Source organism: Anopheles arabiensis, chromosome 2 (assembly GCF_016920715.1).
Source record: "Anopheles arabiensis isolate DONGOLA chromosome 2, AaraD3, whole genome shotgun sequence".
In the NCBI taxonomy this organism is placed as follows: domain Eukaryota; kingdom Metazoa; phylum Arthropoda; class Insecta; order Diptera; family Culicidae; genus Anopheles; species Anopheles arabiensis.
In genome coordinates, this window is record NC_053517.1 from 18,220,304 (window position 1) to 18,245,254 (window position 24,951).

General features: G+C 45.4%; 5 protein-coding genes across 5 annotated transcripts; 2 read left to right on the plus strand and 3 right to left on the minus strand.

Annotated features, from left to right (window-relative positions):
• Positions 1–110: 110 nt before the first annotated feature.
• LOC120897148 (gustatory receptor for bitter taste 66a-like) lies at positions 111–1,865 on the minus strand. The gene is made up of 4 exons (XM_040301805.1): positions 1,638–1,865; positions 928–1,560; positions 358–846; positions 111–278 (listed from the first exon to the last, which is right to left on the minus strand). The coding sequence occupies exons 1-4, from the start codon at positions 1,863–1,865 to the stop codon at positions 111–113; spliced, it is 1,518 nt and encodes a 505-aa protein (XP_040157739.1).
• A 1,127-nt stretch (positions 1,866–2,992) lies between these two features.
• On the minus strand, positions 2,993–5,085 carry LOC120895364 (selenocysteine insertion sequence-binding protein 2). The gene is made up of 2 exons (XM_040298662.1): positions 4,015–5,085; positions 2,993–3,937 (listed from the first exon to the last, which is right to left on the minus strand). The coding sequence occupies exons 1-2, from the start codon at positions 4,887–4,889 to the stop codon at positions 3,484–3,486; spliced, it is 1,329 nt and encodes a 442-aa protein (XP_040154596.1). The 5' UTR covers positions 4,890–5,085; the 3' UTR covers positions 2,993–3,483.
• Positions 5,086–10,551: 5,466 nt separating this feature from the next.
• LOC120895366 (mitochondrial import inner membrane translocase subunit Tim13) lies at positions 10,552–11,545 on the plus strand. Its single transcript, XM_040298664.1, has 3 exons — positions 10,552–11,019; positions 11,104–11,172; positions 11,257–11,545. The coding sequence occupies exons 1-3, from the start codon at positions 10,918–10,920 to the stop codon at positions 11,353–11,355; spliced, it is 270 nt and encodes an 89-aa protein (XP_040154598.1). The 5' UTR covers positions 10,552–10,917; the 3' UTR covers positions 11,356–11,545.
• Positions 11,416–12,238, minus strand: LOC120895365. The gene is made up of 2 exons (XM_040298663.1): positions 12,024–12,238; positions 11,416–11,952 (listed from the first exon to the last, which is right to left on the minus strand). The coding sequence occupies exons 1-2, from the start codon at positions 12,096–12,098 to the stop codon at positions 11,560–11,562; spliced, it is 468 nt and encodes a 155-aa protein (XP_040154597.1). The 5' UTR covers positions 12,099–12,238; the 3' UTR covers positions 11,416–11,559.
• A 324-nt stretch (positions 12,239–12,562) lies between these two features.
• LOC120894364 (ATP-binding cassette sub-family B member 6, mitochondrial) lies at positions 12,563–17,341 on the plus strand. Its single transcript, XM_040296894.1, has 6 exons — positions 12,563–12,754; positions 12,837–12,899; positions 14,103–15,380; positions 15,455–15,630; positions 15,780–15,985; positions 16,061–17,341. The coding sequence occupies exons 3-6, from the start codon at positions 14,168–14,170 to the stop codon at positions 17,013–17,015; spliced, it is 2,550 nt and encodes an 849-aa protein (XP_040152828.1). The 5' UTR covers positions 12,563–12,754; positions 12,837–12,899; positions 14,103–14,167; the 3' UTR covers positions 17,016–17,341.
• The last annotated feature ends 7,610 nt before the right edge of the window (positions 17,342–24,951 follow it).

Below are 24,951 nucleotides of genomic sequence, written 5' to 3' on the forward strand. Positions count from 1 at the left end.
GGTACTCGCTCTCTGTCCTGTCCAGCTCCGGACAGTCCGAAAATAGGATAAGCCAGTATGTAGTATAATCGACACTGAGGAGAGCCTGCGCTCGAGGAGGCCTGCTGGCTTCAATTGGAAACGTACGTCGTTAGTGCGGTGGTAACGACGCCCTCCACAACCGCCATGGCGGTGGTGCTGACATTCGAGGCGATCGTTGAATTGCTGTTCGATTTCTGTATCGCTGCGAGATTGAACTGGATCAGTATGATCAGGTAGCTGGTGATTGCGCCGGTTATCTGGAGAAAGTGAACCGAAGTACCATTTAGAAACGTGGCTAGACCTACCCACCAAACGTCTCTCCCCATTGCTGCTTACCGCGTACAGTGTCGTCATGTCCAGGTCGAAAAAGCCACACGCACTAAAGTTAAGCTGATGGTTTAGCAGCTTCAGCGACAGATGGTTAACCACCTCGTAACAGTGGACCTCGTCGACCGCGTTCGCCAGATAGTGCAGCTCGATGCCGGTTCGCTGCGAGTCGGTTTTCGTCCTCCAGCACACAAAGATCGGCACGATACACTTGAGCGCCGTGTAGACGATGTACGCCAGCCCGAGCAGAAACACTTCCGCCGTCCGGAACAGTATCGGCACGTCCTGCTGCGTGAGGCTACAGTAGAGAAAGTAAAACTCGGCCGTAATGGCGACAAACCCGTGCGCCATCGCCACCAGCATCTGCACGCTGTACATCCGGTTGACGACCTTGCCGATCTCGCACAGCTCGTCGTGCGTGCGGCAGAACAGTATCAGCTTGTTGTCCAGCCGTTGCTCGATGTGGGGCCGTAGCCGCCGATCGGTCGGCAGGAACTCCTGAGCCGGACCGTACCCGACGTCTGCTCCGGCGGGCCACGGCTGGATGGCACTGTTGCGGTGTGGTGGTGGTGACGTAACGGATGGTTTCAGTGGGGGACTGGCCGGTTGCTTCGGTTGGTACGGTTTCACGGTGATCACCTTAGTGGTGGCATTGGCGTTTGTCTTCTTGGGAGGAGTCGCCACCGTCAGCTGCTTGCGGCGCTGCGTGTACACGGTGAATATCTCCTTCTCCAGATAGTCGAGCGGTATCTCGGCAATGTCCGCGTCCGGTTCGCCCGCGTACTGGTTCTTGTAGTGCAGTATGCCGTGGGCGATCGCGTTCATGTGCGCGTTCATTGCGTTGAAGCGCTGCCGGATGGCGGACACCAGCATCACGTACCAGATGCGGCACACCGAGTTCAGTGCGGTCGGTATGGTCGTGATGAACCAGATCAGCGACCAGGCGTTAAACTCTTCCTCAAACGCCACAAAGCTGTACACGGTGATGATCGCCTCGAACAGCAGCATCAGCAGCAACAGCACGATGCTGTACCGGCGCATTCGCCCGTTGTTGATCAGCACGCCCTCCCCGGCCAGATGGTTGTCGAGGCGGGCCAGCCGATCGAAGCACTGGGCCAGTCTTTTCTGATTGATCATACCCGCCACCATGTCCACCGCCATCATAAACGGTTCCATGTAGATGATGAAGATACCGATGGCATTCGTGAGCGTCTCTATCGGGAGGGAGATGAAAAGAAAGAATTAATTCCAACGATTCAGGATGGATTAGAGCACGTGGATTGGCACACACTTTGTGATCCCCAATCGTCTTTCGTGTAGTTGATTGTTGCCACATGGTACAGGCCCGTGTAGACGACCAGGCTGCCAACTACCCACACATTGCCGACTAGGGAGAGCTGTATTGCGGTGCGCTTGGCAAACGCCCACAGCGAGTACGGAATGACGCCAAAGATGGAGGAGATGTAAAACAGCACGGACAGCGAATCGAGCAACCCGCGAACCGGATTAACGGACATGATTTTTGCACACTCGCTCCGGGGCACTGAGGGACACAAATTGCTATCGTAGGAGAATGTGTACCCATGTATCTTAACCGTTGGGTTTTCGGTCGGTTGCACTCCAAGACCACACGCATCGACCGGGGGGAGGGGTGTGGATGTTCTTCGAACCCATTAATCAACGGTCCCCGGGGACGACAACTGTATCAATTATTTACGGTACAATCATTAGCAAATTGATTCGGAAAATGAAAGTACCTCGTACACGGTGGCGCTGTTGTGAGGCCGCTTTGTTGGTTTTGTTGTTCCATTGTTAGCAAAGAGGAAACCCAAATTTTTTCTTCCTCGGACTTGTTGTTTTAACTTTGTTGTGTCGTATGAATGGGGAATGGAATTGTAACACGCCGCTATGCACAGGAATTAACTTTTCATCTTTCAGGGTAAAATGGGTCGGACGCTGACGAATATCCTCTATGGTTCGGAGCGAGGTCACAGGTTGGGGAGTGATGTTACTGATCTGAAGGATGGATAGCTGCTCACTTTGAGATGGAGTTCCGGTAAGTCAGAGTAATTCCGGTATTCGTAAGCAAGGGTGGGAGGGAGGTCGAGAGGGAATTTCTTGAACACGTTAATCTGGATGTCGGGCTTCCAATTGAGCGTGGATGAAGCTGGACTACTTTGGCTAGACCCTAGACCGCTCCAAACGAAAACAGCTCAGTCTGGCTAATTCCAGATGAGTTCGGATGAATGCGGACGAATTCCGATAGGAATTGAACCGGTGTTTAGATATCCGTAGTTTAAGTGGATCCACGACTCCACTCCAGGTTACCCATAATTAATGAGAATGAGTCCTTGAATGAAATGGTAGCGTAGAGAGATCGGAAGTTTTTGTTAGGTGACAGAGTATCCCGAGATAATGCTCGATATTGTATGAGGATTAACAGGAAAAAGATAAGATTGGACTTGAACAACGGCTGTAGAACTTTGACGCCCGATAATCTAAGCAGGTCAACCACACTTACAGCAGCTGAGTCTAGCTTATCTAACACCTGGATTGTTCCATCAACTCGCCTACCTACAATGTGATACTCTCACTAGTTAGTTAAATTAGATTTCATTCAGTTATATTAACGTACCCATCTACATCAGGTAATACGATTATGAAAGTTACTATCCCTAGACAGATTTTATTGCACGTTTGTTATGTTAAGTAATGGTAGAAAGGAAAGCTTTTCCCACTGCCGCACCAGAACGGCATCCAGCGTGAGGCCGCGTTTCCTTTCGTCCCATTTCTCTACCCATGCTTGTTGTTATATGGATGATATTACACTCACATTAATTAGGACATGATAGTGATGTTTATAGTAAAGAAGTGGAGAGTATGTGTCTGTGTGTGGTTGTCTTGGCTTGGAATTTAGAATGCGTACGGGGAAAGGGGACGAAGGGATGGAACGAGGAGTATTTGTGTGTTCGCCCGAGCGATACGCTACACGTAATGGCCCGTGGAATGACTAGAATACGTTTATCTTCTTCTTGTGCGTCTGCTTTGCCTTCCGACAGCATGCTTGCCGGAAGTACCACGACGTGGCATCCCTACATTGCCACGAATGTACCGGGCATGCCGGCCGTGTCGCACTCAACAGGGAATGGCACCGTCAACCATCAAGGTGCGGTAGCTTTCGCGCTCCTGCTCCACCACCGACAGCATCTGCTTGACCGTATCGTCACACCCGGCATAGCTCAGCACACCGACGCAGCTGATCGGTGCTTTCTTCAGGAGATGGAATCCAATCTTTCTGCGCTTCAGCGCAAACAGGTACGGTACCTGGCTCTGGCGGCAGAGCATTTTCACGTTGGCCACCATCTGGTCGATCGTTTCGTTTGGTTCGAGATCCGGTGCAATCAGCACCAGGCGCACCTTGCGCAGCTCCAGCAGCTTCAGTACCTCGTTGAAGCCAACCACAAACCGCTTGTTGGCGACCGCTTTGATCGGGTTTTTGGCATACGCTTTCGACTGGAAGCTGAACAGCTTCACCACCACATCCTCCGCCAGTTCGCGCAATTCGTCCGAGATGAAATGGTCACAGTACCTGCGGTCGAGGAGTAAATTGTCACATTACTTGTAAGGAAACAACTCATACGAACTGTAGAATTTGGCGCTACTTACGGTCTGAAGTTGCGCGAATGTCTCAGCGCAGTGGGCCTCGACACGGCGGCCGACACTCTCAGCGATGGGAAGCCGTTCTGGTACTCGCTCGAATCACGGCTCGGTGGTGGCCCATCGTTAATGCAGCAGCGTTCGATCGCTTTCAGGAACGGCGAGTCCACTGCACCGCCGCCCGACGGTGAGGTTGCTTCGCTCGATTGCTTACTAACCATCCCGTTGGCACCTTTGCCACCCTCGGCTGGCACCGGCTGTTGTGCGCCTCCCGCATTTCCAGCGCTTTGCTGCCCGTCGCCCGGTCCGCCTTTCTCGGTGCGGCTCCGGATGATGTCCTTCTTCAGTCGTGTTAGCTTCTTCTCCTTTGGCACTTCGCGCTGCTTGCCTTTGTGCAGCAGCAGCAACGGTTGCTGCGGTACGATCGGTACGATCGGTTTCGGTTCCATCCGCTCGCCCCCGGCCAGCTGCTCCCGGATGCATTCCGACAGGTTGATCTGCACCACATCGGTCGGGGCCTTTTTCGAGCGCTTCTTCGTCTTCAGCGTCGGCCCGGGCGGCAGCGACTGCACGTGCCGATACTTTTCCAGAAAGCTTTCGTCGATAATTTGCAACTTTTGGCTTTTCGGTCCGCGAATCTTCTTCAGCTGCTCCTCGTACTTTTTGGCCTGCTTCTTCTGCCGCTCCGCCTCCTTGCGAGCCTTCCGGGCAGACAGCTTCTCGCCGTCGGACTGGTGGGGGGTGGGTTGATGCTGCTGCGGTTGCTGGTGGTGGGAGGACGGTTGTGCGTTTCCTGCTCCATAGCTGCCCGTGGCGCCCCCGGCACCGCTGGTCTGTGGCCCTGAGTTGTGCACCGAGGCGGCCACTGGCTGGCCGCTCATCATTGCTGTCGAAACTTTGGTTTAACACTTCCTGCAGCACTTTTTCATCCTTCAACAACAGGGATTAGATCCTGGAGCTTTCACCAGGCTATCTCGCACAGTTTATCCTTACCATCGGGCAAGGTAGGTTTACACGACGCACTTTAGCTCCTTGTCAACTACACTAGCTGCAGTCAGTGATAACTTTGTGGTAGAAAGATGCAATAAGAAAACTATAATTATGACTGCGTCAAAATGTATTTTTGACACTAAAAACTATTTCAAACTAATAAAAATATAAAACACGCCTATCGTAAAAATAGAAAAATAATTTACACCCTCATGTGATGACTCGTGTCAACAGTGCTGTAGCACTTTGGCATCTCGCAGTTGACGTTTACAGATGACATTTGTCTGTTGCAATTCGGCCCTTTCAGAACGACGGCGTGCGACTTTGGATTACATTCGACAGTTGGCAGCTGAAGAGTATAGACGGGTTCAAATTAAAGTGACAGTTAAAACAAGTGTGCGAAAGCAAAAAAAAAAAAGTGTTGTTCACCTCAGGTTTGGAGCTGTTTTAAAAAAAAAAATCACATAAGGGAAAAGCGACAAAAACCACAAGAGGTGGTCACAAGGTAGGAGACATGGGGGTCCAGGACCCTGGAGGGGGCATTCCCCTCGGGAATTATTATGAGCTTTTGGAGGGGCAAATTGAGCCCAAAAGAAAAATGGGAAAAAATATTAAAAGACTAGCTATTGGGAACGAGTCTTCGGAAGAAGAGGTCTTTTTAGTAATGGAAGCAATTAATTCAAACAGAGATTTGAACAAAGTGAACCCATTTTTGGTATCAAAGAAAATAGAAAATGCAATTGGCACTAAAGCCCTTAAAGTATCTCGGCTGAGAGAGGGAAAGTTACTAATTAAAGTAGCCAACAAGAAACAGGCAAACAAACTAAAAGATCTAAAAAAACTAACGGACGGTCGAGGCGAGGTAAATGTGCTTACAAAAGAACATCCAACCCTCAATACAAGCAAAGGAGTAATCCGATGCCCAGACATAGAATTCATGACGGAGGCTGAAATCATGGAGGGACTGAGCGAACAACGTGTCGTAGAGGTCAATATCCTCAAAAGGAAAGTTGATAACGAATTGAAAAACACACGTACGGCAATCATCACATTCAACTCAGGCAAAATACCTCGCATGGTCGACTTTGGACTGTACCCAGTAAAGGTTGAACTGTACATCCCTCGGCCAATGAGGTGCATTACTTGCATGAAATTAGGACACACAAAAAAATGGTGCAAGAATGAGAAAACATGCGCTAACTGCAGTTTACCGGTACACGAAACCTCTTGCAAAGAAACAAAATGCGTGTCATGCGGGGAGGCCCACAACACGCTGGACAAAAACTGTCCTGTTTTCTTGGACGAAGTTGAAATAAATAAAATAAAGACAGAGAACAGAATTACGTATGGAGAAGCCAAACGCATACGGAGACGTCAATGCCCTACCATCCCAAAAAATTACACAACCGAACACTCATACGCTCAGAAGACCAAAGCAAAGACAAATGCTCCATCACCAAAACCATCCACTTGCAGAAACAGCGATACCAATACTACAGAAAACAACCAAAACACAAACACAGAAATAAATAACCTACCAACAGAAAAAGTACACATCAATAACACCCTCACCACTCCACAGAACAATATAAATACAAATATCACGAAAGATACAGAAATCATTTACGATCTGGATGCCCTATCCGATACCTCTATCGGGTCAAAGGACTCCATTTACGTTCAAGAGATTAACAATACTCCTACAACCAACAAATGCACAAAAACAACCGACTCCAAAATAACAGACACAGACATGCACGAACCAAATTCAGACAACGAAAAATTCGAAATTTTCAACTAGAAAAGATTCATATACCAAATAAAAATAAAAAATTCAAATCCTCTACATCTACCAATATAATGAAAGGCTTTCAATATATTACAAGCCAATATACAAGGATGGAAGAATAATAAAGACGAGATAAGAGAATTACTCCTCAAAGAAAAAATAGATGTAGCATGCCTACAAGAAACGTGGTTGAACACCAACACATACAACTCAATAAAGATACCTCAATTTCACGCCATTGCTCAAAACAGAGAGGACGGGTATGGTGGAAGCCTAGTGCTTATTCGCAACACACTCAACTACGAACAAATTGACATCATCGCTCCTAACCCATACATACAAGTTGCGGCAATAAAAATCAAACGTTCGGGTTTAGTCATCGCTTCGATATACGTGAAACCGAATACACCTGCTCAGCAGTTCAATTCGCTATGTAATAGAATTTTTTCTAGACTAAAAAAAAGCAACCGAACAATTATAGTAGGCGACTTTAATGCACACAGCACAGAATGGGGAAATCATTACTCAAATGGCAAAGGAAAGTCACTTCTAGACACAATCATAAAATCTAACATGAAAATTATACATAATAAGGAATACACCTTCATTAACCCGGACCCCAATAAACGAAATTCGGCCATTGATCTCACAATAACATCGAGACAGCTTTCAACGGTTACACAGAGAAAGGTTACCGACATGCATGTAGGTAACAGTGGTCATCGGGTAATAATATCCTCGCTAGATGAGACTCCATCTCCCCCAAACCAAAGAGTAATTTATAATAACAAAAAAATAGATAGTCTAGTAAGAGTTTTACCATTTAAACAAAACACCAGCATCGACACTATAACTACTGACATCAACAAAATTATCAAGAACAACATGTCCAAATCCACGTTCATCCCCAAATCATGGTGGACAGACGAGGTTCGGGAGGCATGGAACAATAAAAATGAAGCTAGGAAACTTTACAATAACAATCAAACTATAGATAACCACATAGAATATAAGAGAAAGCTGGCAAAATTCCGGTTCCTAATGAAAAGAGGTAAAGCAAGCAGCATCGAAAAAAAAATAAAAGAGGTGGACTCTCAAACATCATCTGAAAAACTCTGGAGGCTTATGGGGACCATTCAGGGAAAGCCACCAAAATCAAACATAATTGCCAAAGACACCGAAAAAGCCAAAGAATTTTTAAAAATAAACTTCAATAGCAACGATAATAAAATAAGATCCCCTTCTCCAAGATTCATAAGTGATGTAAATATCTTAGACGAGCAGAAATGGGATAGAATCATAAGATCTAAACGAAACTCTTCCCCTGGTGTAGACAAAATAAGTTACAACATACTAAAGCTACTGAACAGAGATAACACACATGCAATTATAAAAGACATTAACACAATGTACAAAACGGGAAAAATAGATAAAAAGCTAAGAAGAATCAAAATTGTTGCTATCAATAAGCCAGGAAAAGATGCTAACAATGTGGCAAATTATAGACCAATTGCCTTGTTGCCAACTATAACAAAGGTCACAAATACAGCTATACTAGAAAATATTCAGCTCATAACGGAAAAATACCAACTTCTACCTTCAACATCATTTGGCTTCCGGAAAAATCGAGCAACAACATCAGCAGTCGATTTTCTGACTAATAATTTAAAAAAAAATGACCGGAATAACAAACACACTGCCGTCATTTTTATTGATGTACAAAATGCGTATAACAGTGTAGATGTAAATATTTTAGCTGAAACTATGACAAGAAATATGATATCTCCCGAAGATATCAGATGGGTAAAAAACTTCTTGACCAACCGATGGGTTGAAATAGATTCAGATGGCCAAACAATTAAAAGAAGGATATCCAACGGTCTCCCACAAGGTGATGTGTTATCTCCGTTATTATTCAACCTATACACCAGCGACTGCCATGCTTTAAATGCAAATAAAATCAAGCTAATACAGTATGCAGACGATTTTGCATTGATAGAGAACGGAATTTCCCTACAACAACTAAAAACCAAACTACAACGGTCCCTGAACCAATTAGCTAACATGCTTGCAACACTAAAACTAAATATCAACATAGAAAAAACCAAAGTAATGACGTTCACGAAAGATAATAATTATATTAAAATGAAAATGAACGGAGTCCCGATCGAGAGGGTCAAATCACACCGCTTTCTGGGAATAGAAATAGATGACAAATTGAAATTCCACTCCCACATAAAAAATCAAATAACGAAAGCGAAGAAGAAAATAAATTTCATTCAAATAGTCTGCAACAATAAAAACAATATAAACCCTGGTAAAACCATACAACTTCACCAATCTCTAGTGAGAGGCACTTTAGAATACGGGATATCTCTCAGCAAAAATGCCAACAAGAACGTGTTAAATTCCCTCAATCCCATACTAAACCAAACCTTACGTAAAGTAACAGGCTGCTGTAAAACCACTCCCATCAACACACTCCTCGCAATTTCAGCAGAAATACCGTTCAATATAAGAAGTTCATTACTAGTAGAAAAACAACTCGCAAAAGCAGTAGCCCATTCACTTTTTAATCCCCAATACCTCAACATCCATAGAAACACACCCCCTCGTAAATTAGCAGCTCAAGAACAAACATATATTGCCAACAAAAGTATATACGATAACATAGCCCGACATGAGTTCAATCACTCCAAAAATAGTCACTTCCTCACCAATATCAACACCTCCATCCCTGATATAGACAAAAGCAAAAATAACTACAACATAACTGTTCTAAGACAAAAAAGCTTAGAAATCATAAACAGTCAACCAGGAGTAAAAATATACACTGATGGAAGCATAATAGATGATAAATGTGGCATCGGAGTTTACATAAAGATGACCAACAAAGAAATCAAATTATCAGAGGGACTCTACCATCCGACTTCCATTTGCACAACTGAACTATATTCCATAGACCTTGCTTTAGAAACCGCCAGCAAAGAAAACATAAAAAATTGTACCTTATATACAGACAGTCTAGCAGCATGCTACATACTGCTGGCAGCGCAGCAAGAATTGCATATTGACGAACTAATCAGCAAAATCTTGCACAATTGTGAAAGAACACAATGCCATATTCAATGGATCCCCAGCCATGTGGGTATCCCGGGGAATGAAATTGCAGATAGGCTAGCAAGAATGGGTACCACAATTCAAACAATACAAAACAAACTAAGATTATCAGATGCCATAACCCTCTTCACTAACAGAGCTAGGACGGAAGCCAACACTTGGTATTCCCAAACATGCCTTACTAAAGGAAAGAAATTCGCAAAATATCAGAAATCGATTCCCAAAAAAATGTGGCACCATAACCTGAAACTCCCCCCAAAAGAAATCAAAATAATCAATAGGCTAATCGCTGGTCATGATTATGGAAATTACTGGCTTCATAAGATGAAATTAGTCGACCATGGAACATGTTCGATTTGCAACAAAGATGATACAGGATCACATAGAGTGTTTGACTGCCAGAAATATGAGATAGAGAGAAACAGACAAGAAAAACTCAATGAAGAAAACTTCATAAAGGCATGGAAAACCAAAAACATAAAAATTTTGAAAATAGTCACAGAATTCATCAAAGACAATAAGATAACGTTCTAAAATTAACGTTTTTTTTTTTAAATTATCAAATATGAACTACCTTAGAATCCTACCCGAACTCATAAACGCAACAACTCATAAACAGAACAACAGTCAGAAAAAACAACACAAGGTTCACAAAAAGGAACACAGAGACAAAAATAACGAATCGATAGAACAAATCAAACAACAGAAAGGAATAAAAGAAAAGAAGGACATATAGCCTCAGTAGCTGGTCCTAAACTAAAGAGGTTCGCAGTAAAACGCAACCACGGACTAGTAGCGGAGGGCCCAGGAAGCTGGACTCCGTATACCGAACCGGGGTATAACCTCAAAAAGAGAAGAAGAAGAAGAAGAAGAGACTTTGGATTACACAACCACAATCTACGAACGCTGTTTCGTACTTATATTTACCAAATTGGGAAGCTCTTCCCAACTGCATTTAGTATTCCTATCTACCACCGAGTCGTGTTCTAGTCCTAAAACCCACCACCCGCATCATGGACGTTTCGCTCGAGAATCTTTCATCCTCCCAGAAGGATGAGCTGATGAGCACAATCAAGCAGAAAATTGCGATAGCCAATGCACAGGAGCTGGTGACCGTAAGTTTCGAGCCGGACCGGCTGCCGTTTTGCTGGACGCTGATAGTAACGATTGTTGTGATTAATAAAAATTTAATTTTACAGAAAATGACCGAAAAGTGCTTCAAAAAGTGTGTCGGCAAACCAGGCCAAGACCTGGACGGTTCGGAGCAGGTACGTGTTGGCGGTGCTTGCCGGCCTGCGTGATGCAATTGCCTGACATGTGTCTTGTCTGTTTTTATTGATATTTATTTGCAGAAATGCATTGCCATGTGTATGGACCGGTTTATGGACTCTTGGAACGTTGTTTCGAGGGCACTGACTCAGCGCCTTCAGCAGGAACAGTACAAAGGATAATGCCAATCTGTGCATCCCCCACCACCAATTGGTTCCATGTGTTATAGCGTAATCTACATATTTTAGCTATCGATACCAGTCGCCGTTTACATCTTTATTTTCTGTTTCTAAGACACACACACACAGCATGGAGGGACTTTGTGTTTGAATTCATCTGTTAGTAAATAAACCATGCCAAGAGACCAACGCATTCGAGCAAATGTTTCACGGTTCAGGATCGTCTGGAATGCTTGCAACATCAGCAGAGTTGCGTTCCCGTTCTTCGCGTACTTTTTCTATCAATGTAACCAGCAAAGGTTGTTCGGAAGGGGCACGCCGAACTTCGTCGGATTTTAGTCCGATGTGTTTCGCTAACTGTTCACGGCTTAACGCCATTCTTCGATGTCTCGACTCGGACTGCAGCGCCTTTTTGGTGTACGGAAACTCCAAGACGTCCATCATTTCTAGCATCAGTTCGAAGGCCAACGTTTGACCATCAGGCGGGTTTTCTGAATCATTTTCAACCGTGCTGGAGCTAGGACCACTTCCCTCTGTTTGATCCGCTGCAACAGAGTTCTCATCACCAAGCATGTCGTCAAGAATGGCTCGCAAATTGGCCTGAAAATGCAATTGCAGAATGCTGGAATAGTACAATTGCTCAGTGCTGTTGTTTTGTTGGCCTTTTCTACCTTAATTTCCAGCAGTGAACCATTTTCTTCCATCTTTTTCCAAACCATATCACGAAACTCTAAATCTTCGTCCATTTTAATAACAAAAGCTTTGCAACAACCGAATCTGGACTAAATTATTGTTTGTGAAAACTGTTTTACATGATTATCCAAACTTTTGTTTACGTTCTAGCGGTGACGCTCTCTTTGACGGGTACTGCGGGTTTTGTTGTGGGTTGGCCAAAAACATCGCCTCTGCTGAACAACCCTGCATTCATCGAACATTCGTTGACTTTCTGAGTTGACCCAATGAGCGTTGTTCTTTCAAACTGGATGTTTAGCCGAGAAATGAATGGAGGTGAATTGAAAAAAGCAGAATGAGTTGTATACTGGAAAATTCTTTAAATTAAGATTGTGTTTTGATTTTCCAAAATCAGTAAAATTAGAAATAAAATTAACGATACAAAGTACATTTGTAAGGCTTTGTACAGGTTCGAAATTCGTTCATTGGGTCATGTGACAATCAGCTGTCGTTAAAAACTAATGGGGAAAAATGTCATGTTTTCCATTTTCCATACTTTTTTTTCTTATCGGTGTTTTCATATCGGAAGAAATAAGCGGCTGGCACACTCGGCACAGTCTGTAGTCCTGCGCGGACCGTCCTTTAACCATGAATACAATAACATAAAATCAGTGCAGAAAGTTAAATTCATCACTATTAAACTGTCCACTAGAGCTGTGTAAAGGGATAGGTATTTGTGTTTGCATTTTAGATAGTTTTTTTTTTTTCTACCGCCGATAGTGTTGATCCAATTCTGTTCCTGAGTTCCGCAGTGTATCTAAAAGTGTGCTGTATTTAGCCAACCCCTTGAGAGGTGTCGGATTACATCCTGTGGTGTAAGTATGCCATACCAAACCGGCGCGTAGTGTTATCCCACCGTCACCGTCCGCCCCGCTTACACGGGGCATGTTCTGGTATCATGCTGTAGCTAATTGAATTCCGACGGAGAAAGCATATGCACCGTCACCGTGATGTAACGAAGAAAAAAAATGTCTCACTCGCTACTGCGTATCCAACAGCCAGCATTGGTCATCGCCAACTATCGCCACAACAAAACAGGCGAACACGCACACATACAGGCGGGAGTTTCTCACGCTTGTTTCCCAGCATTTTGAATTATGGTATTTTTGGTATGGTGATTGCCAGTTAGCAGGTGGATAATTGCAATATTATTGATTATCGATTTTTAAAACAAAATAATGCCGCCATGAAGACATCCGTTTTCGGTTCTATTCGATTGTCAAATACGGGTTTCTTACGCGCGTTTAGTGTTTGCCACCTTCTATCGTGCCTGATAAGCGCGCAGTTAGTCATTTGGATTTATTTTATCGCTTTTTCACCGTGCTGCACTATAGCTCTTGATGAAGTGATGAAACTAGTCTCGCTAATCGCAGTAACGTGTTGACCGATAAGCAAATTCCTGCATTTTGCAACGTGTAATCGTAGTGTAGTGGTACTCATCCTGCATGCAGTCGAATTAATAGAAACCTTTCTATAGCAACATTTTTATTATTAGTATTGTTTGTAACATACATTTCATACGAAAGCGCCCGCGAAAATGTACAGCAAACATCAATGAATGTGTATGCACTAACCTAGCACACGATGCAAGACGAAGCGCTAGTAGAATGTTGTTTATTGCATTTCGGCATCCTGTTTAATTAAGCAAGAGCGTTAGAATTTGAACGCATTGATAATAATATGGCCATAAGTCATGACCCATTACGCAAAACATAAAGACTACTACGGAACATTGCTTGCTTTCCGTTCGTAGCACGGTATTACCTGTTGCAAGTCTTAGCCCAGTACGATAAGCCACCGAGAGATGCCGGCTATTCTCTCCTCCGCGTTATCATACCACTGCGATTGTGCAAGGCTCTCTACACAGCTCAGCTCGTCTCGGCAAGGCCTCTATTCCAATGTGCTTTCTCTTTGCACCGCATGCAGTTAGTAGTAGGCGAACGCGTGGCACGCTTGGTTGTTTGCTGGCTGCCGGTCATTTCTAACCATTATTTTTTCCATCACACACCTCTGCGCAGCTACATCGAGGACGTCGGTTTGACGGTTGCGACCATCACACCACTACAATACCCCCGGCCGTAAGATGATCCGCTACTGTCCAACGAACACGTCCATGGACGTCGTTTGGTTCAACCATGGCGTGTCCCAATGCTTCATGGACACCGTTGCCATGGGGACGATCGGTGGATTTATGCTGATCTTTGGCACGCTGCAGCTCATCATGTATCTGCGCCACGCGACGGAAATCGACACGCAGCGGATACGCAAATCCCGGCTGTACAACTTCCAGCTCTTTCTGCTGGTGCTGATGCCACTGCTCACGACCGCACGGTTTGTGCTCGAGGCGTTCGTCTTCGAAGGGGCACAGGTGTACGGGTTTATGGTGCTCTCGATCGCAGTAGCCCTGTTTGCGTACCCGTACTCGATCGTGCTACTGGTGAAGGAGCGGTACTACCAGCTGCCGTCCGTACCTACGCGCGGCCACGGTTTGGTGCTGCTCATCTTCTGGACGCTGCTCTTCATCGTGCAGAACATAGCGTTCGTCAACCTGAACTACCGCGATGCCTGGTTCCGGCTGGAAACGGTGCGCGACCGGGTGGAGTTCGGTATGTTTGTGGCGCGGTACACCGTCACGATGCTGCTGTTCGTGATCGGGCTGAAGGCGCCCGGCATTACGTCGACCCAGTTTACCGAGGAGTACCAGCATCTTCACCAGGCGCAGGAAAACCGGTCCACCTTTGCGAACGCCTGGACGAAGATGCGCACGCTGCTGCCGTTCCTGTGGCCGAAGAAGGACGCGCTGCTACAGTTTCGGGTGGTGTTTTGCTTTCTGCTGCTGATCGCCGGCCGGCTGATCAACGTGTACGTGCAGATCTACAACAAGAAGATTGTCGACAGCCTGACGGAAAAGCCGACCGTCTTCCGGTGGGACTGGATACTGCTGTACGTTGGGTTTAAGTTCCTGCAGGGCGGTGGCACTGGCTCGATGGGGCTGCTGAACAATCTACGCAGCTTCCTGTGGATCCGCATCCAGCAGTACACGACGCGCGAGATCGAGCTGGAGCTGTTCCGCCACCTGCACAGCCTGTCGCTGCGCTGGCACCTGAACCGGAAGACGGGCGAGGTGCTGCGCGTGATGGACCGCGGTACGGACAGTATCAACAATTTACTGAACTACATCCTGTTCTCGATCACGCCGACGATCGTGGACATTCTGATTGCGGTCGTGTTCTTCATCACGGCGTTCAACTGGTGGTTTGGGTTCATCGTCTTCCTTACGATGACGCTGTATATTGGTAAATAGCGGCACTGGAGGAATTTGGTTTAAAAAGAAGCATTTTTTACAATCAAAATGCTGCTTTCATTCCAGTGGCAACGATCATGGTGACGGAGTGGCGCACTAAATTCCAGCGTCGGATGAACTTGGCCGACAATCAGCAGAAGGCACGCAGCGTCGATTCGCTCCTCAACTTCGAGACGGTGAAGTATTACGGCGCGGAGCAGTACGAGGTTTCCTGTTACCGGGACGCAATTCTCAAGTTCCAGGTAAGTGTTTGTCTTATCAGCAATTGTGGCAAATATGCTATAACGAAAAAAGAAAAGCAGAACTCACCCACCACGTGCGTTCGATTATCAATGCGCTTTTCTGTTTCTCTTCTTAAAGTAACGCTTATATCTTTTTTTTTAATTTCCAGGACGAAGAATGGCGCTCCATTATCACGCTGAACATTCTCAACACGATGCAGAACATTATTGTGTGCGGTGGTTTGCTTGCCGGGTCGCTGCTCTGTGCCTATCTCGTCGTTTACGAGGAGGGATTAACCGTCGGCGACTATGTACTGTTTGCCAGCTACATTATCCAGCTTTACGTACCGCTCAATTGGTTCGGCACATTCTACCGGTAAGGCAGCGGAAGGTGGAAATCCCACAAGCACGCACACGCTAACCGTTTCAACCGATCCACTTTACCCCGCAGTGCAATCCAGAAGAACTTTGTCGACATGGAGAACATGTTCGAGCTGATGCGCGAAGATCAGGAAGTGGTGGATGCACCGTCCGCTCCCGGGCTGGCCGTTGCACGCGGCCGCATCGACTTCAACGACGTCACGTTCGGCTACAACGCGGAACGGTTGGTGCTGCGGAACGTGAGCTTCAGCGTTCCCGGCGGCAAAACGGTCGCCATCGTCGGTCCGTCGGGCGCGGGCAAGAGCACCATTATGCGACTGCTGTTCCGGTTTTACGACGTCAACAACGGCTCGATCCTGGTCGATGGGCAGAACATTAAAACGGTCCGGCAAGCGTCGCTGCGCCAGGCGATCGGTGTAGTGCCGCAGGATACGGTGCTGTTCAACAACACGATCAAGTACAACATCCAGTACGGGCGGGTGGGTGCCCCGGAAGCGGACGTCATAATGGCGGCCCGGAGCGCCGACATACACGAGCGCATTCTCACCTTCCCGGAGCAGTACGAGACGCAGGTCGGCGAGCGGGGCCTGCGCTTGAGCGGTGGCGAGAAGCAGCGCGTCGCGATTGCTCGCACCATCCTGAAATCGCCCGCGATAGTGCTGCTGGACGAGGCGACGAGCGCGCTGGACACGCAGACGGAGCGCAACATACAGTCGGCGCTGGCAAAGGTGTGCGCGAACCGGACGACGATCATCATAGCCCACCGGCTGTCGACGATCATCCACGCGGACGAGATACTGGTGCTGAAGGATGGTTCGATCGTCGAGCGGGGCCGGCACGACAATCTGCTCGAGCAGAGCGGCGTGTATGCGGAGATGTGGAACCAGCAGCTGAAAAATCTGGAACTGGGTGGCAGCGGCGCAGCCGAGGAGGGCGTGGACGCAGCAAACGGACAGGTAGCGAATGGTACGCCGAACAAGGTGGCCGCAATAGCGGCACCGCCAGCGCACCATCATCATCATTAGGGGAGATGGGGTAGCGGGAACAGGAAAGCGGAAGCAGGAAGGTGACAGAGAGGTGTAGGAAAATGTGTTTTCTACCGAGTTCTATTACACAAGCAACGCAACGAGGAAGGAACAAAAAATGTGATAGTTTAGTGCATGGCGTGCAATTAGGAAAGCCCAACCCTCCAGGTGAACCTCCTTTTTAAGAAAAAAAAAATAGCTCTTTCAATTGTGTATGTGCGCAAAGGTAACATCTTCGTTTCACTAAGTAACACACACAAAGTGTTAAAACCTTAAAAATACAAAAATAACACAAGGAAATGGATGGTACAAGTGACTGAAATTAGCATGAAGTTGCTCATAGATTTGTATTGCTCTCATCAATACGGTTAGTGGTATATATCACAATTCTTTACTCCGTACATGATTCACGTCTTAGGAATCAATCGTTTGGTGGGAACAACTAGTACAAAGGTTAGCTTAATAGGTTGTTTAAAAAAAGACAATCAATCATGCACGCTTTACGGTACATCGCAACCGCCAAATTTTGTTCTGCCAGCTACAGCCAGTAGTCGCCAGCCCTTCTTACCATGAGCCAATCGTTTAATGAAAACATGGTGTTACAAAATCAAGTACTTAGCAATAGGGTAGTGTAGCCCGCGGTAGGTCAGGGACAGTCGTCCATTTGCCAATACAGTTTTACGATCACGTATCGCGTTCACTCCATTTCGCTCTGGCGGTCTCTAGCCACACTGTTTTTTTTTTGCCTTCATCCCACCGTGCTCCCTCTGCGTGATCTTCAAAGTCAAGTGCCAAAGTCTCGCGGTGAGACGAAAAAACGGGTCGCGTTTTTGTCGAGCGGCTCGTCGCCACGCTACATCTAACCTCTGTGGTCGCGATAAACTCCATTAAAACAGCAGCCATCGCCACACGGGCAGTCCGGCTTGGCACATGGGAAGGGAAGAAAAGTCTCATTACGCTCTCACGGCTAATTGCGCCCGAGGGGTGATAGAGGGGGCGCACATATGGTGGGCGCTAAGACCTGTGTGTGTGTATGTGTGTGACTAAACCATCGTTTCTGATAGTCTTGTTAGCAGTGAATGAACCTGTTGGTGCCGTATTTCACGTTGTTTTTCTTCCCTTTTTTTCTACCTTTCCAGATCCTGGTTTGCTAAGGCAATAAGATGGCATTTTCGACCTGCGGTGAGTCGTGGAAAGCAAACAAAAAGAAGGATGTATCATCAAATCATCACCCAAACACGGAGGTTTGTCCGAACGTTCGAACTGAAGCGCTGCCAAACCCGAGGACGGTAGTTTCATCGGAAATATCTAACGTCTCGTAAAATACAGATCAATATTGACACACGGAATGCGGCACTGTTTGTTGTCGAGTGAGGTAAAATTTACTATTTTTTACATTTTTGTGTGCATAGTTGTGTGCATAAGAATGTAAAATATGTCCCCTCCACCCGGGGGGACAGTGTTTGCAGTTGCGCAGCAGTCCGACAGGGTGCGGTGGCTTAGATTCTTTGTGAACCTTTTATTCTCTAATTTTCGGGTGCTTTAACAGGGCACTTACCATTCATCCGCGAATAAGAAACGCAAACGCTATTTTCTACACACTTCGCGGTTAGCTTTTGTGTGCAAATCGGCGCCAAACACGCCTTGCCGTCCGTACCGCAGCAATCGCTCAAATCTTGTAACTAATATCGAGAAAACTAACGCCACAAACATGGACAGCATTACATTGGCCGAACGAAGGTTGGCAGTGCTCGCGAGCAATTATGCGCTCGGGCCACCTAATTCCCCTCTTTGCAAGAATTAAAATCACACACCGTGCGAGAAAAGAACTGCGGCCAGACAATCCATCGCGCCCGGACCTTCGATGCCCTTCATGCACCGGCTAAGGAGTTTGCCGCCTAGAATTGCATTGTTTCGTTGCATTCGTTTCGTTTCATTAAAAAAAAAAAAAAAACAAGAAAAGAAACGACAGTAACGAGAGCTTTACCATTTTATTGTCGTCGTTCGTGGTGTGGGGTGGGAGGGAGCCCGCGTATACTAATTGCAGACACGGCATTCTTGCGCCAAAGGTTCTTGCGCATGCACATTATACGCAAACGAACACACACGTGCATTGCCCGCGATAGACTTACCGAAAGCATTGGTGCATTGGTGCATTATGTCGCTCCATCAACACCGTTAGACAACGGTGCGCCAACGCGTGCTTGCTGATTAATGATCTGCAAAGTTAGTGCCAGCGGAGTACTCTCTACCATCTAATGACTTCTCACAAACAAGTGTGTGTGTATGTGTCGTGCGTAACAAATGGGCCACTTTGACACCGGCCCGGACGCCCACGGCGCGGTTTTGTTTGCTATTGGGTGCAGGTTTTTCCTCTGTGAGGGTTGGGTGAGATGCGAGGCACCTTTGGCAACGGCCGAGGCGTCGTGTGTGTGGTAACACACACACACACACCCTAAACTCTGTTGCTAACCGCCGGCCTCTGCTCGATCATGGCACACTCTATTGTACGACCAGAAATGATTTCGTTTGTTTCGTCGCCAGTGCAAACTATTGGTCACGGCAGGCGACGTAAGAATGCACCTGCATTCGGTGAATGATGCAAGACGATGGTATGCAGCAGTGATGGTTTGGGCATTATAAATTATGTTAAATGATAGCGTACATGAGAGCGTACAGAGGAGCGGTCATTTGTGAGGTGTTTTATTTTAAAAAATTTCTTTAAGTAGTGCTAGTAGAATGAAATGCTAGTAGAATGGAATTTAAATGTATGAGAATTGAACTGTAAGTACTCTACCGTCTTTTACCAAGCTGTAGACATGCTTCATCGTTACATAAAATTATTATTTATCAATTCAATTCAATATAGTTTTATTGTCTACCTTAGGTTTAACAATATAAGAACTTATTCTCTAATAAATTAAAAAAAGCTAAGAAAATATTAATGAAAAAGGAAAAAAGTAGGGTAAAGAAAAAAAGGAAAGGTGTGAATGTAGTAGAGTTGTGCCTCAAGAACTAAAACTGAACGATTCATTCAATTCAACCTAAAGAACGTTAACAGATTCTTTAAATCATAATAAATAAATCATAATGTACTGAGTTGATCATGAAAAGAACGTCCTACCCGTCGAAAAAAAGGTCTCTTACTACGCCAGGTCGTTCATCTCATCCAATACAAATATGAAAGTGAACTTTAGGACCAGACTGTTCACAAAAAGAACGTCCTACCCGTCGAAATAAGGATTGTCCTGCTCTGCCTCGTTAAAACGTGATAAAGTAATTCTTCTTGCGAAATGAAACCATTTATCATATTTTCATAAACTGAAATGAACGTATGAATCGCGATTCTCGTTCAGTTCATCTAAATGAAAGAACTAGTACGTTCACGTTCATGAAAATGAGCCGAATTGCCCAAGGCTGGTATGAACAATTGAAATCAAATAAATGAGAACATTTATTGAAGGAGCGAATGCATTGCAAAAGTGGAGCAAAGCTTCCGAGTTGTGTACATCTTCTTTCTACTGTAAGAGGAGGAATGAGTCGAAGAGTGTGTGGAGGAACTTAAAAGTTGATTAGGGAAAGAAGGGCAGGGGAATATGACGGTATGGCGTATAGCGAAGGACAATCGATGCGATAAAAGCAGCTTTTGCGAACACACGTCGCCTGGATTCTAGGGTTTCGGGACCTAATATTGAACAGTGATCTTCGTTGGGGATGGAGAATTCAATTGAATACAAAAGGGAAGAGTATTCAATTACTAACTATTACGAACTAAGATAAATTACGAACTAAGATGCAATAAAGTACCTTTTAGGCAACGAGGATTCGAAAAGCCCGTTGCAATTCGATGCAATATGTTGCAATAAGAGCCCCGAACGCCTACATCAAGATGAGTAGTACACGAAAGCCGTTCATCGAGTATAATGCCAAGATCTTTGATGGAATTAGATCGTGTCAGTTGTACATCATCGATAGCATATGAATAAGCTGTTGGATTAGTCGAGTGGGTAAAGAATATAATGATACAGTTAGACAAACATGGTTTTTTTTGGTTTTTAATTGGTAATTAAATACAATTTCATTAGTTCATGAGAGATTTTCCGTCTACCAAATCATTGCTAAATTGAATCTTTTATAGAGCGATCATTCAACGGACTCGGTGATTGTTAACTGCACCATTTTATACAATCCCCGATCCTCGGCTTGAAAAAGCTTCAACATTAAACAGCAAACAGATTCAATTACAATAGCTCGCTTGATTTAATCGCTCAGATAAGAAAAGAAGGCGACTTTGGCATTTAAAACGACCGCATTCTTATGACGGCTTATGGCACACTGTCCTTTGACCTCCGAATGCTACGAATGGGGCTCCGAAGATCCATCCGATCTTTCCGCTTAAGAGCAGATCGACCCGTCGACCCCTTGTGTGAGTCATCTTCTCGGTGTTTGCACTTCCTTCCTCGGTAATACATAAAACCAATACTTCACATACCAATTGCCCAAATCTCGCGCACCATCTCGCACCATTCTGACGTGCTGCAACAATGGCGGTGCAGTTAATGAGCTGCAATCGGGCACCGTTGCATCAACGCTTGATGCTCTCTCTCTCTCTCCCATCTTAATGAGTTGTGTAGTGTATCAGTATCGGTATCATCGTGACCTTGTCGTGCCGCCAGCTCCGCCAGCAAGTGATTGTAAGTGACCTGCGCAATTTGTTGGATTTTCCCTTCATTTATTTGCTTTCTGATTGATCGGATGGGGTACAGACCAGGTGACGGGAGTGTGTGTGTGTGTATGTGTCACAATAATTGTACTACAACAACGACGACGACGACGACAGCTAAAAATGCATCCCCGATGGTGAGATCATGTGTGACTGAGCATTCATTCCGTGCGCTCCTATCCCTGCACTCTATTATGTGCCAATGCGGTAATGCTATTGTGCAATTGCGCACCAAACACCGTGTGATTGTGTGATGAAGGGCAAAAGGAAAAGGAATTTGTGCTTTTTTCCGACTGCCTTAAATCGAAAAAACACCAATTTCCTCATCACGGTGTTTTTGCGGTGACTGCAGGCGGTCGAAATTCACCAATCGGTTTCGGGTGCAATGCCGGTTGCACGGACTGCAATTGTGGTACGATCGTAAAACGGAAGCTGCACCAGTTCTGCCCTTTCTTTTCTACTGCGATTTCGTGTTTCGTGCTTTTAATTGATAGGTTTCGAATAACGCTGGTGAGTGCCGCCGGGGTGCATCCGATGGCGGCGCTTATCTGATGCATTTCGTCGCGTCATTTGCGAGCGTTACGGTATTGGGGCGGTTCACCACCGTTCAGCATGCCTCGACATGCTCAGATAAGCATCGAAAGTGCAATTGAATTTTACCCACCACCACCGTCCAAGCGGCCGAAGAAGAAGCAGCTGCAAACCCGACCCTAGGCCCCAAGGGCGAGCGAACGATTAGTGAAATGGGCGGTGGAATGGAATGTTGTTTAAATGTAAGTACGGACCACACTTCTTCTCCTGCTGGCTGGCGCAAGATGGGTGTAATCTTCGCTACGATTCGCGCCCACCAAAATGGCACGGAACGCGCCATGGCCCGCCCGAGGGGGAGCGTTACACCAGACCAGGTCAGAAGTAAAACGGAAAGCAAAAAAGAAGCCACAGCCACAGCCAGGATTGGAGCTGGAGTGACCCTCACGAGTGCGGTGTTTTTGCGGTATATTAGTGTGTCTTCTTGAGTAATTGAATAACACACACCCGGCTGGATGTTTTTTTTTTTTGTTCTTTTACTTCTGCTTCTGCTTGAGCAATGGTAATAGTGTGTGAGTAATAAGTTAATGTGTGCTTGTCGAGCCGCTTAAGCAGGTTGGAGGTGTAATAAAACATGAAAACTTACCATCCGCCTCGCTACGGGCCTTACCATTTTACATCGGCCACGGGCCCGGGGTGATCCGTCCAGGTTGTACCCAGCTGGTACCAAAAGGTTAGTAGGACATCCGTCTTACGACTAACGCAGCTTCAGGCGGCAAGCTCCCTCCCACTTTTTATTGTTTTAAACCGGTAAACGGTAAAGTACGGATGATGGATGCTGTACGGCAGGAGATTTCTTATGGGAGGAGGTGTGCGGGTAATTAGATAAAACAAACGCTTTCAAGCAGCATTGCAGCTTGCAGCCGTTGCATAAGGAGTCCCAAAAACGTGATTATTAGCTTAATGTAGGAGAGTTTAGTTTAGCATTTTTATTCAGACCTATCTTCAGACCTAGCTGAAGTCCTACACACACACATACTTCTAAATGGGCACACTTTGGAACGTTTTTCCTTTGCATTCTCAAAAACCAGATTTTTAAGTGAAATTTATACGATTCCAAAACTGCCACGGCACGATCATTTCTCGTTCCCGAACGCTTTAAAAACCAGTGATGTCAAACTCGTTTTGGGTCGCGGGCCGGATTGGAGTTGAAAATGTTCCCGCGGGCCGCAGTTGAGCGGTGTTGGGTGGGTGGGTGAAGGGTTAGGCGGTGAATAAAATTATTCCATTTTATATTAATTGATATCATTTGGAATTTTTAAGTTTTTCAACCATTTTTTGTTTTCTCCATTACACCTACTATACCGCATGATGCTTTCGTCATTAAAGACTTTGATCTAGAATCGTATCTACATTTTTCCTAGCTTTCTATACAACTTTTCATGACAAATACTCCACCATCTTGAATTGAGTATGAATAAGAAGTACGGAAATAGAAATAAAATAAGGACAGCAGTTTTAAAGGAAAAGAGACTACCAACTTCCAATTGGCCTCATACAATTAACGCCTTAGTGCTTAGTGGTCGGTTTTTCATGATTTTTAAAGATATTGGCCTGATTTTTGCAGATTCCTAACTAAAGAGTACCCAAAGAATATCCAATCAATGAAGTGAAGAAAGTGGTATTCCGATGGTATGGTTTCCGAATTCTCCAGAAAGCCTCAACATCAGAAAATGGGTGAAAATATGGGAATATATAATTCCGACTTTTGGGAGCAAACAAGAACTAAAACACATGCTACACATCCAATCTTCGGGGATCACCTTCTCAAAAACAGCGACTGTGAGTAGCTTACTTCACACTTCGTTAATTGAACTATTGAGACTGAAGGTTGCTGAGTCTTCTTCCTCAGTAAATAATAATTAGTACACCCATTATTCCTGTCTCGTGATCAACAATCTACTTCAGTTTCATTCAAACAACTGCTAACGTTCTGCGCGGACCATATGTTTGACATCTCTGCTTTAAACCACGTCAGTCCAAAAGTGCTTGAAGAATTTCTTGAACCTGTTTTGTTCTTCCCCCGTTTGTGTGTGAAACATCTCCAAATCCTGTTTTTGGAAACGCTTGTTTTTTGTATCATGTGATACAGGATGTTTTATTTAGACAATGATAAGCGTATCAGACGCAACACAGAATGTTGGTTCAGAATATGGCTTACAAAGCAACATTGATGTTGAAAACTTTAAATATCACTTCTTCAATGGTGAGACTATTGCCAAAACTGGTTTCTATCAAACTAAATCGGTTTCAATATCATTTAAATGCTGAAAACATGATTGTTCAAGAGTGGAAATAACTTTCTAATAACTTAATTTTGTCTGCATCTGTGCCAACGGACCTTCCCGTAACGATCCGATCCGATCCGAACAGCTCAAACTTTCGTCCTAAATCGTTTCCGGCGCCGGTTAGCTGAAGATCGTGTGATCGTATCTTATCAGACTGGCCACACAACTTTGCCACACGGCGCAGGGAGAGGCGTTTGTTTGCCTTTTAATGAAAAAAGAAATTTCCAAGCCCCAAAAATTTCCCATCCAAACTGCATTGCATAACGGGAGGGGCCCTGCCCTGCATCGGGAAACAAGCTTCCCTCCCCGCCCGAATGAGTCATACGGCGACCGTGCA

Bases quoted from the DNA above. Each gene is read 5' to 3' on its own strand.
- LOC120897148 (XM_040301805.1), bottom strand. From the start codon at position 1,865: ATGTCCGTTAATCCGGTTCGCGGGTTGCTCGATTCGCTGTCCGTGCTG. The intron at 847-927 runs GTTACGTCACCA...GGTCCGGCTCAG, and splicing joins GTCCCCCACTGAAACCATCC to GAGTTCCTGCCGACCGATCG. The intron at 279-357 runs GTAAGCAGCAAT...CACTTTCTCCAG, and splicing joins ACATGACGACACTGTACGCG to ATAACCGGCGCAATCACCAG.
- LOC120895364 (XM_040298662.1), bottom strand. From the start codon at position 4,889: ATGATGAGCGGCCAGCCAGTGGCCGCCTCGGTGCACAACTCAGGGCCA. The intron at 3,938-4,014 runs GTAAGTAGCGCC...CCTCGACCGCAG, and splicing joins CATTCGCGCAACTTCAGACC to GTACTGTGACCATTTCATCT.
- LOC120895366 (XM_040298664.1), top strand. From the start codon at position 10,918: ATGGACGTTTCGCTCGAGAATCTTTCATCCTCCCAGAAGGATGAGCTG. The intron at 11,020-11,103 runs GTAAGTTTCGAG...TTAATTTTACAG, and splicing joins ATGCACAGGAGCTGGTGACC to AAAATGACCGAAAAGTGCTT. The intron at 11,173-11,256 runs GTACGTGTTGGC...ATTTATTTGCAG, and splicing joins ACCTGGACGGTTCGGAGCAG to AAATGCATTGCCATGTGTAT.
- LOC120895365 (XM_040298663.1), bottom strand. From the start codon at position 12,098: ATGGACGAAGATTTAGAGTTTCGTGATATGGTTTGGAAAAAGATGGAA. The intron at 11,953-12,023 runs GTAGAAAAGGCC...TTGCATTTTCAG, and splicing joins GTTCACTGCTGGAAATTAAG to GCCAATTTGCGAGCCATTCT.
- LOC120894364 (XM_040296894.1), top strand. From the start codon at position 14,168: ATGATCCGCTACTGTCCAACGAACACGTCCATGGACGTCGTTTGGTTC. The intron at 15,631-15,779 runs GTAAGTGTTTGT...TTTAATTTCCAG, and splicing joins ACGCAATTCTCAAGTTCCAG to GACGAAGAATGGCGCTCCAT. The intron at 15,986-16,060 runs GTAAGGCAGCGG...TTTACCCCGCAG, and splicing joins TGGTTCGGCACATTCTACCG to TGCAATCCAGAAGAACTTTG.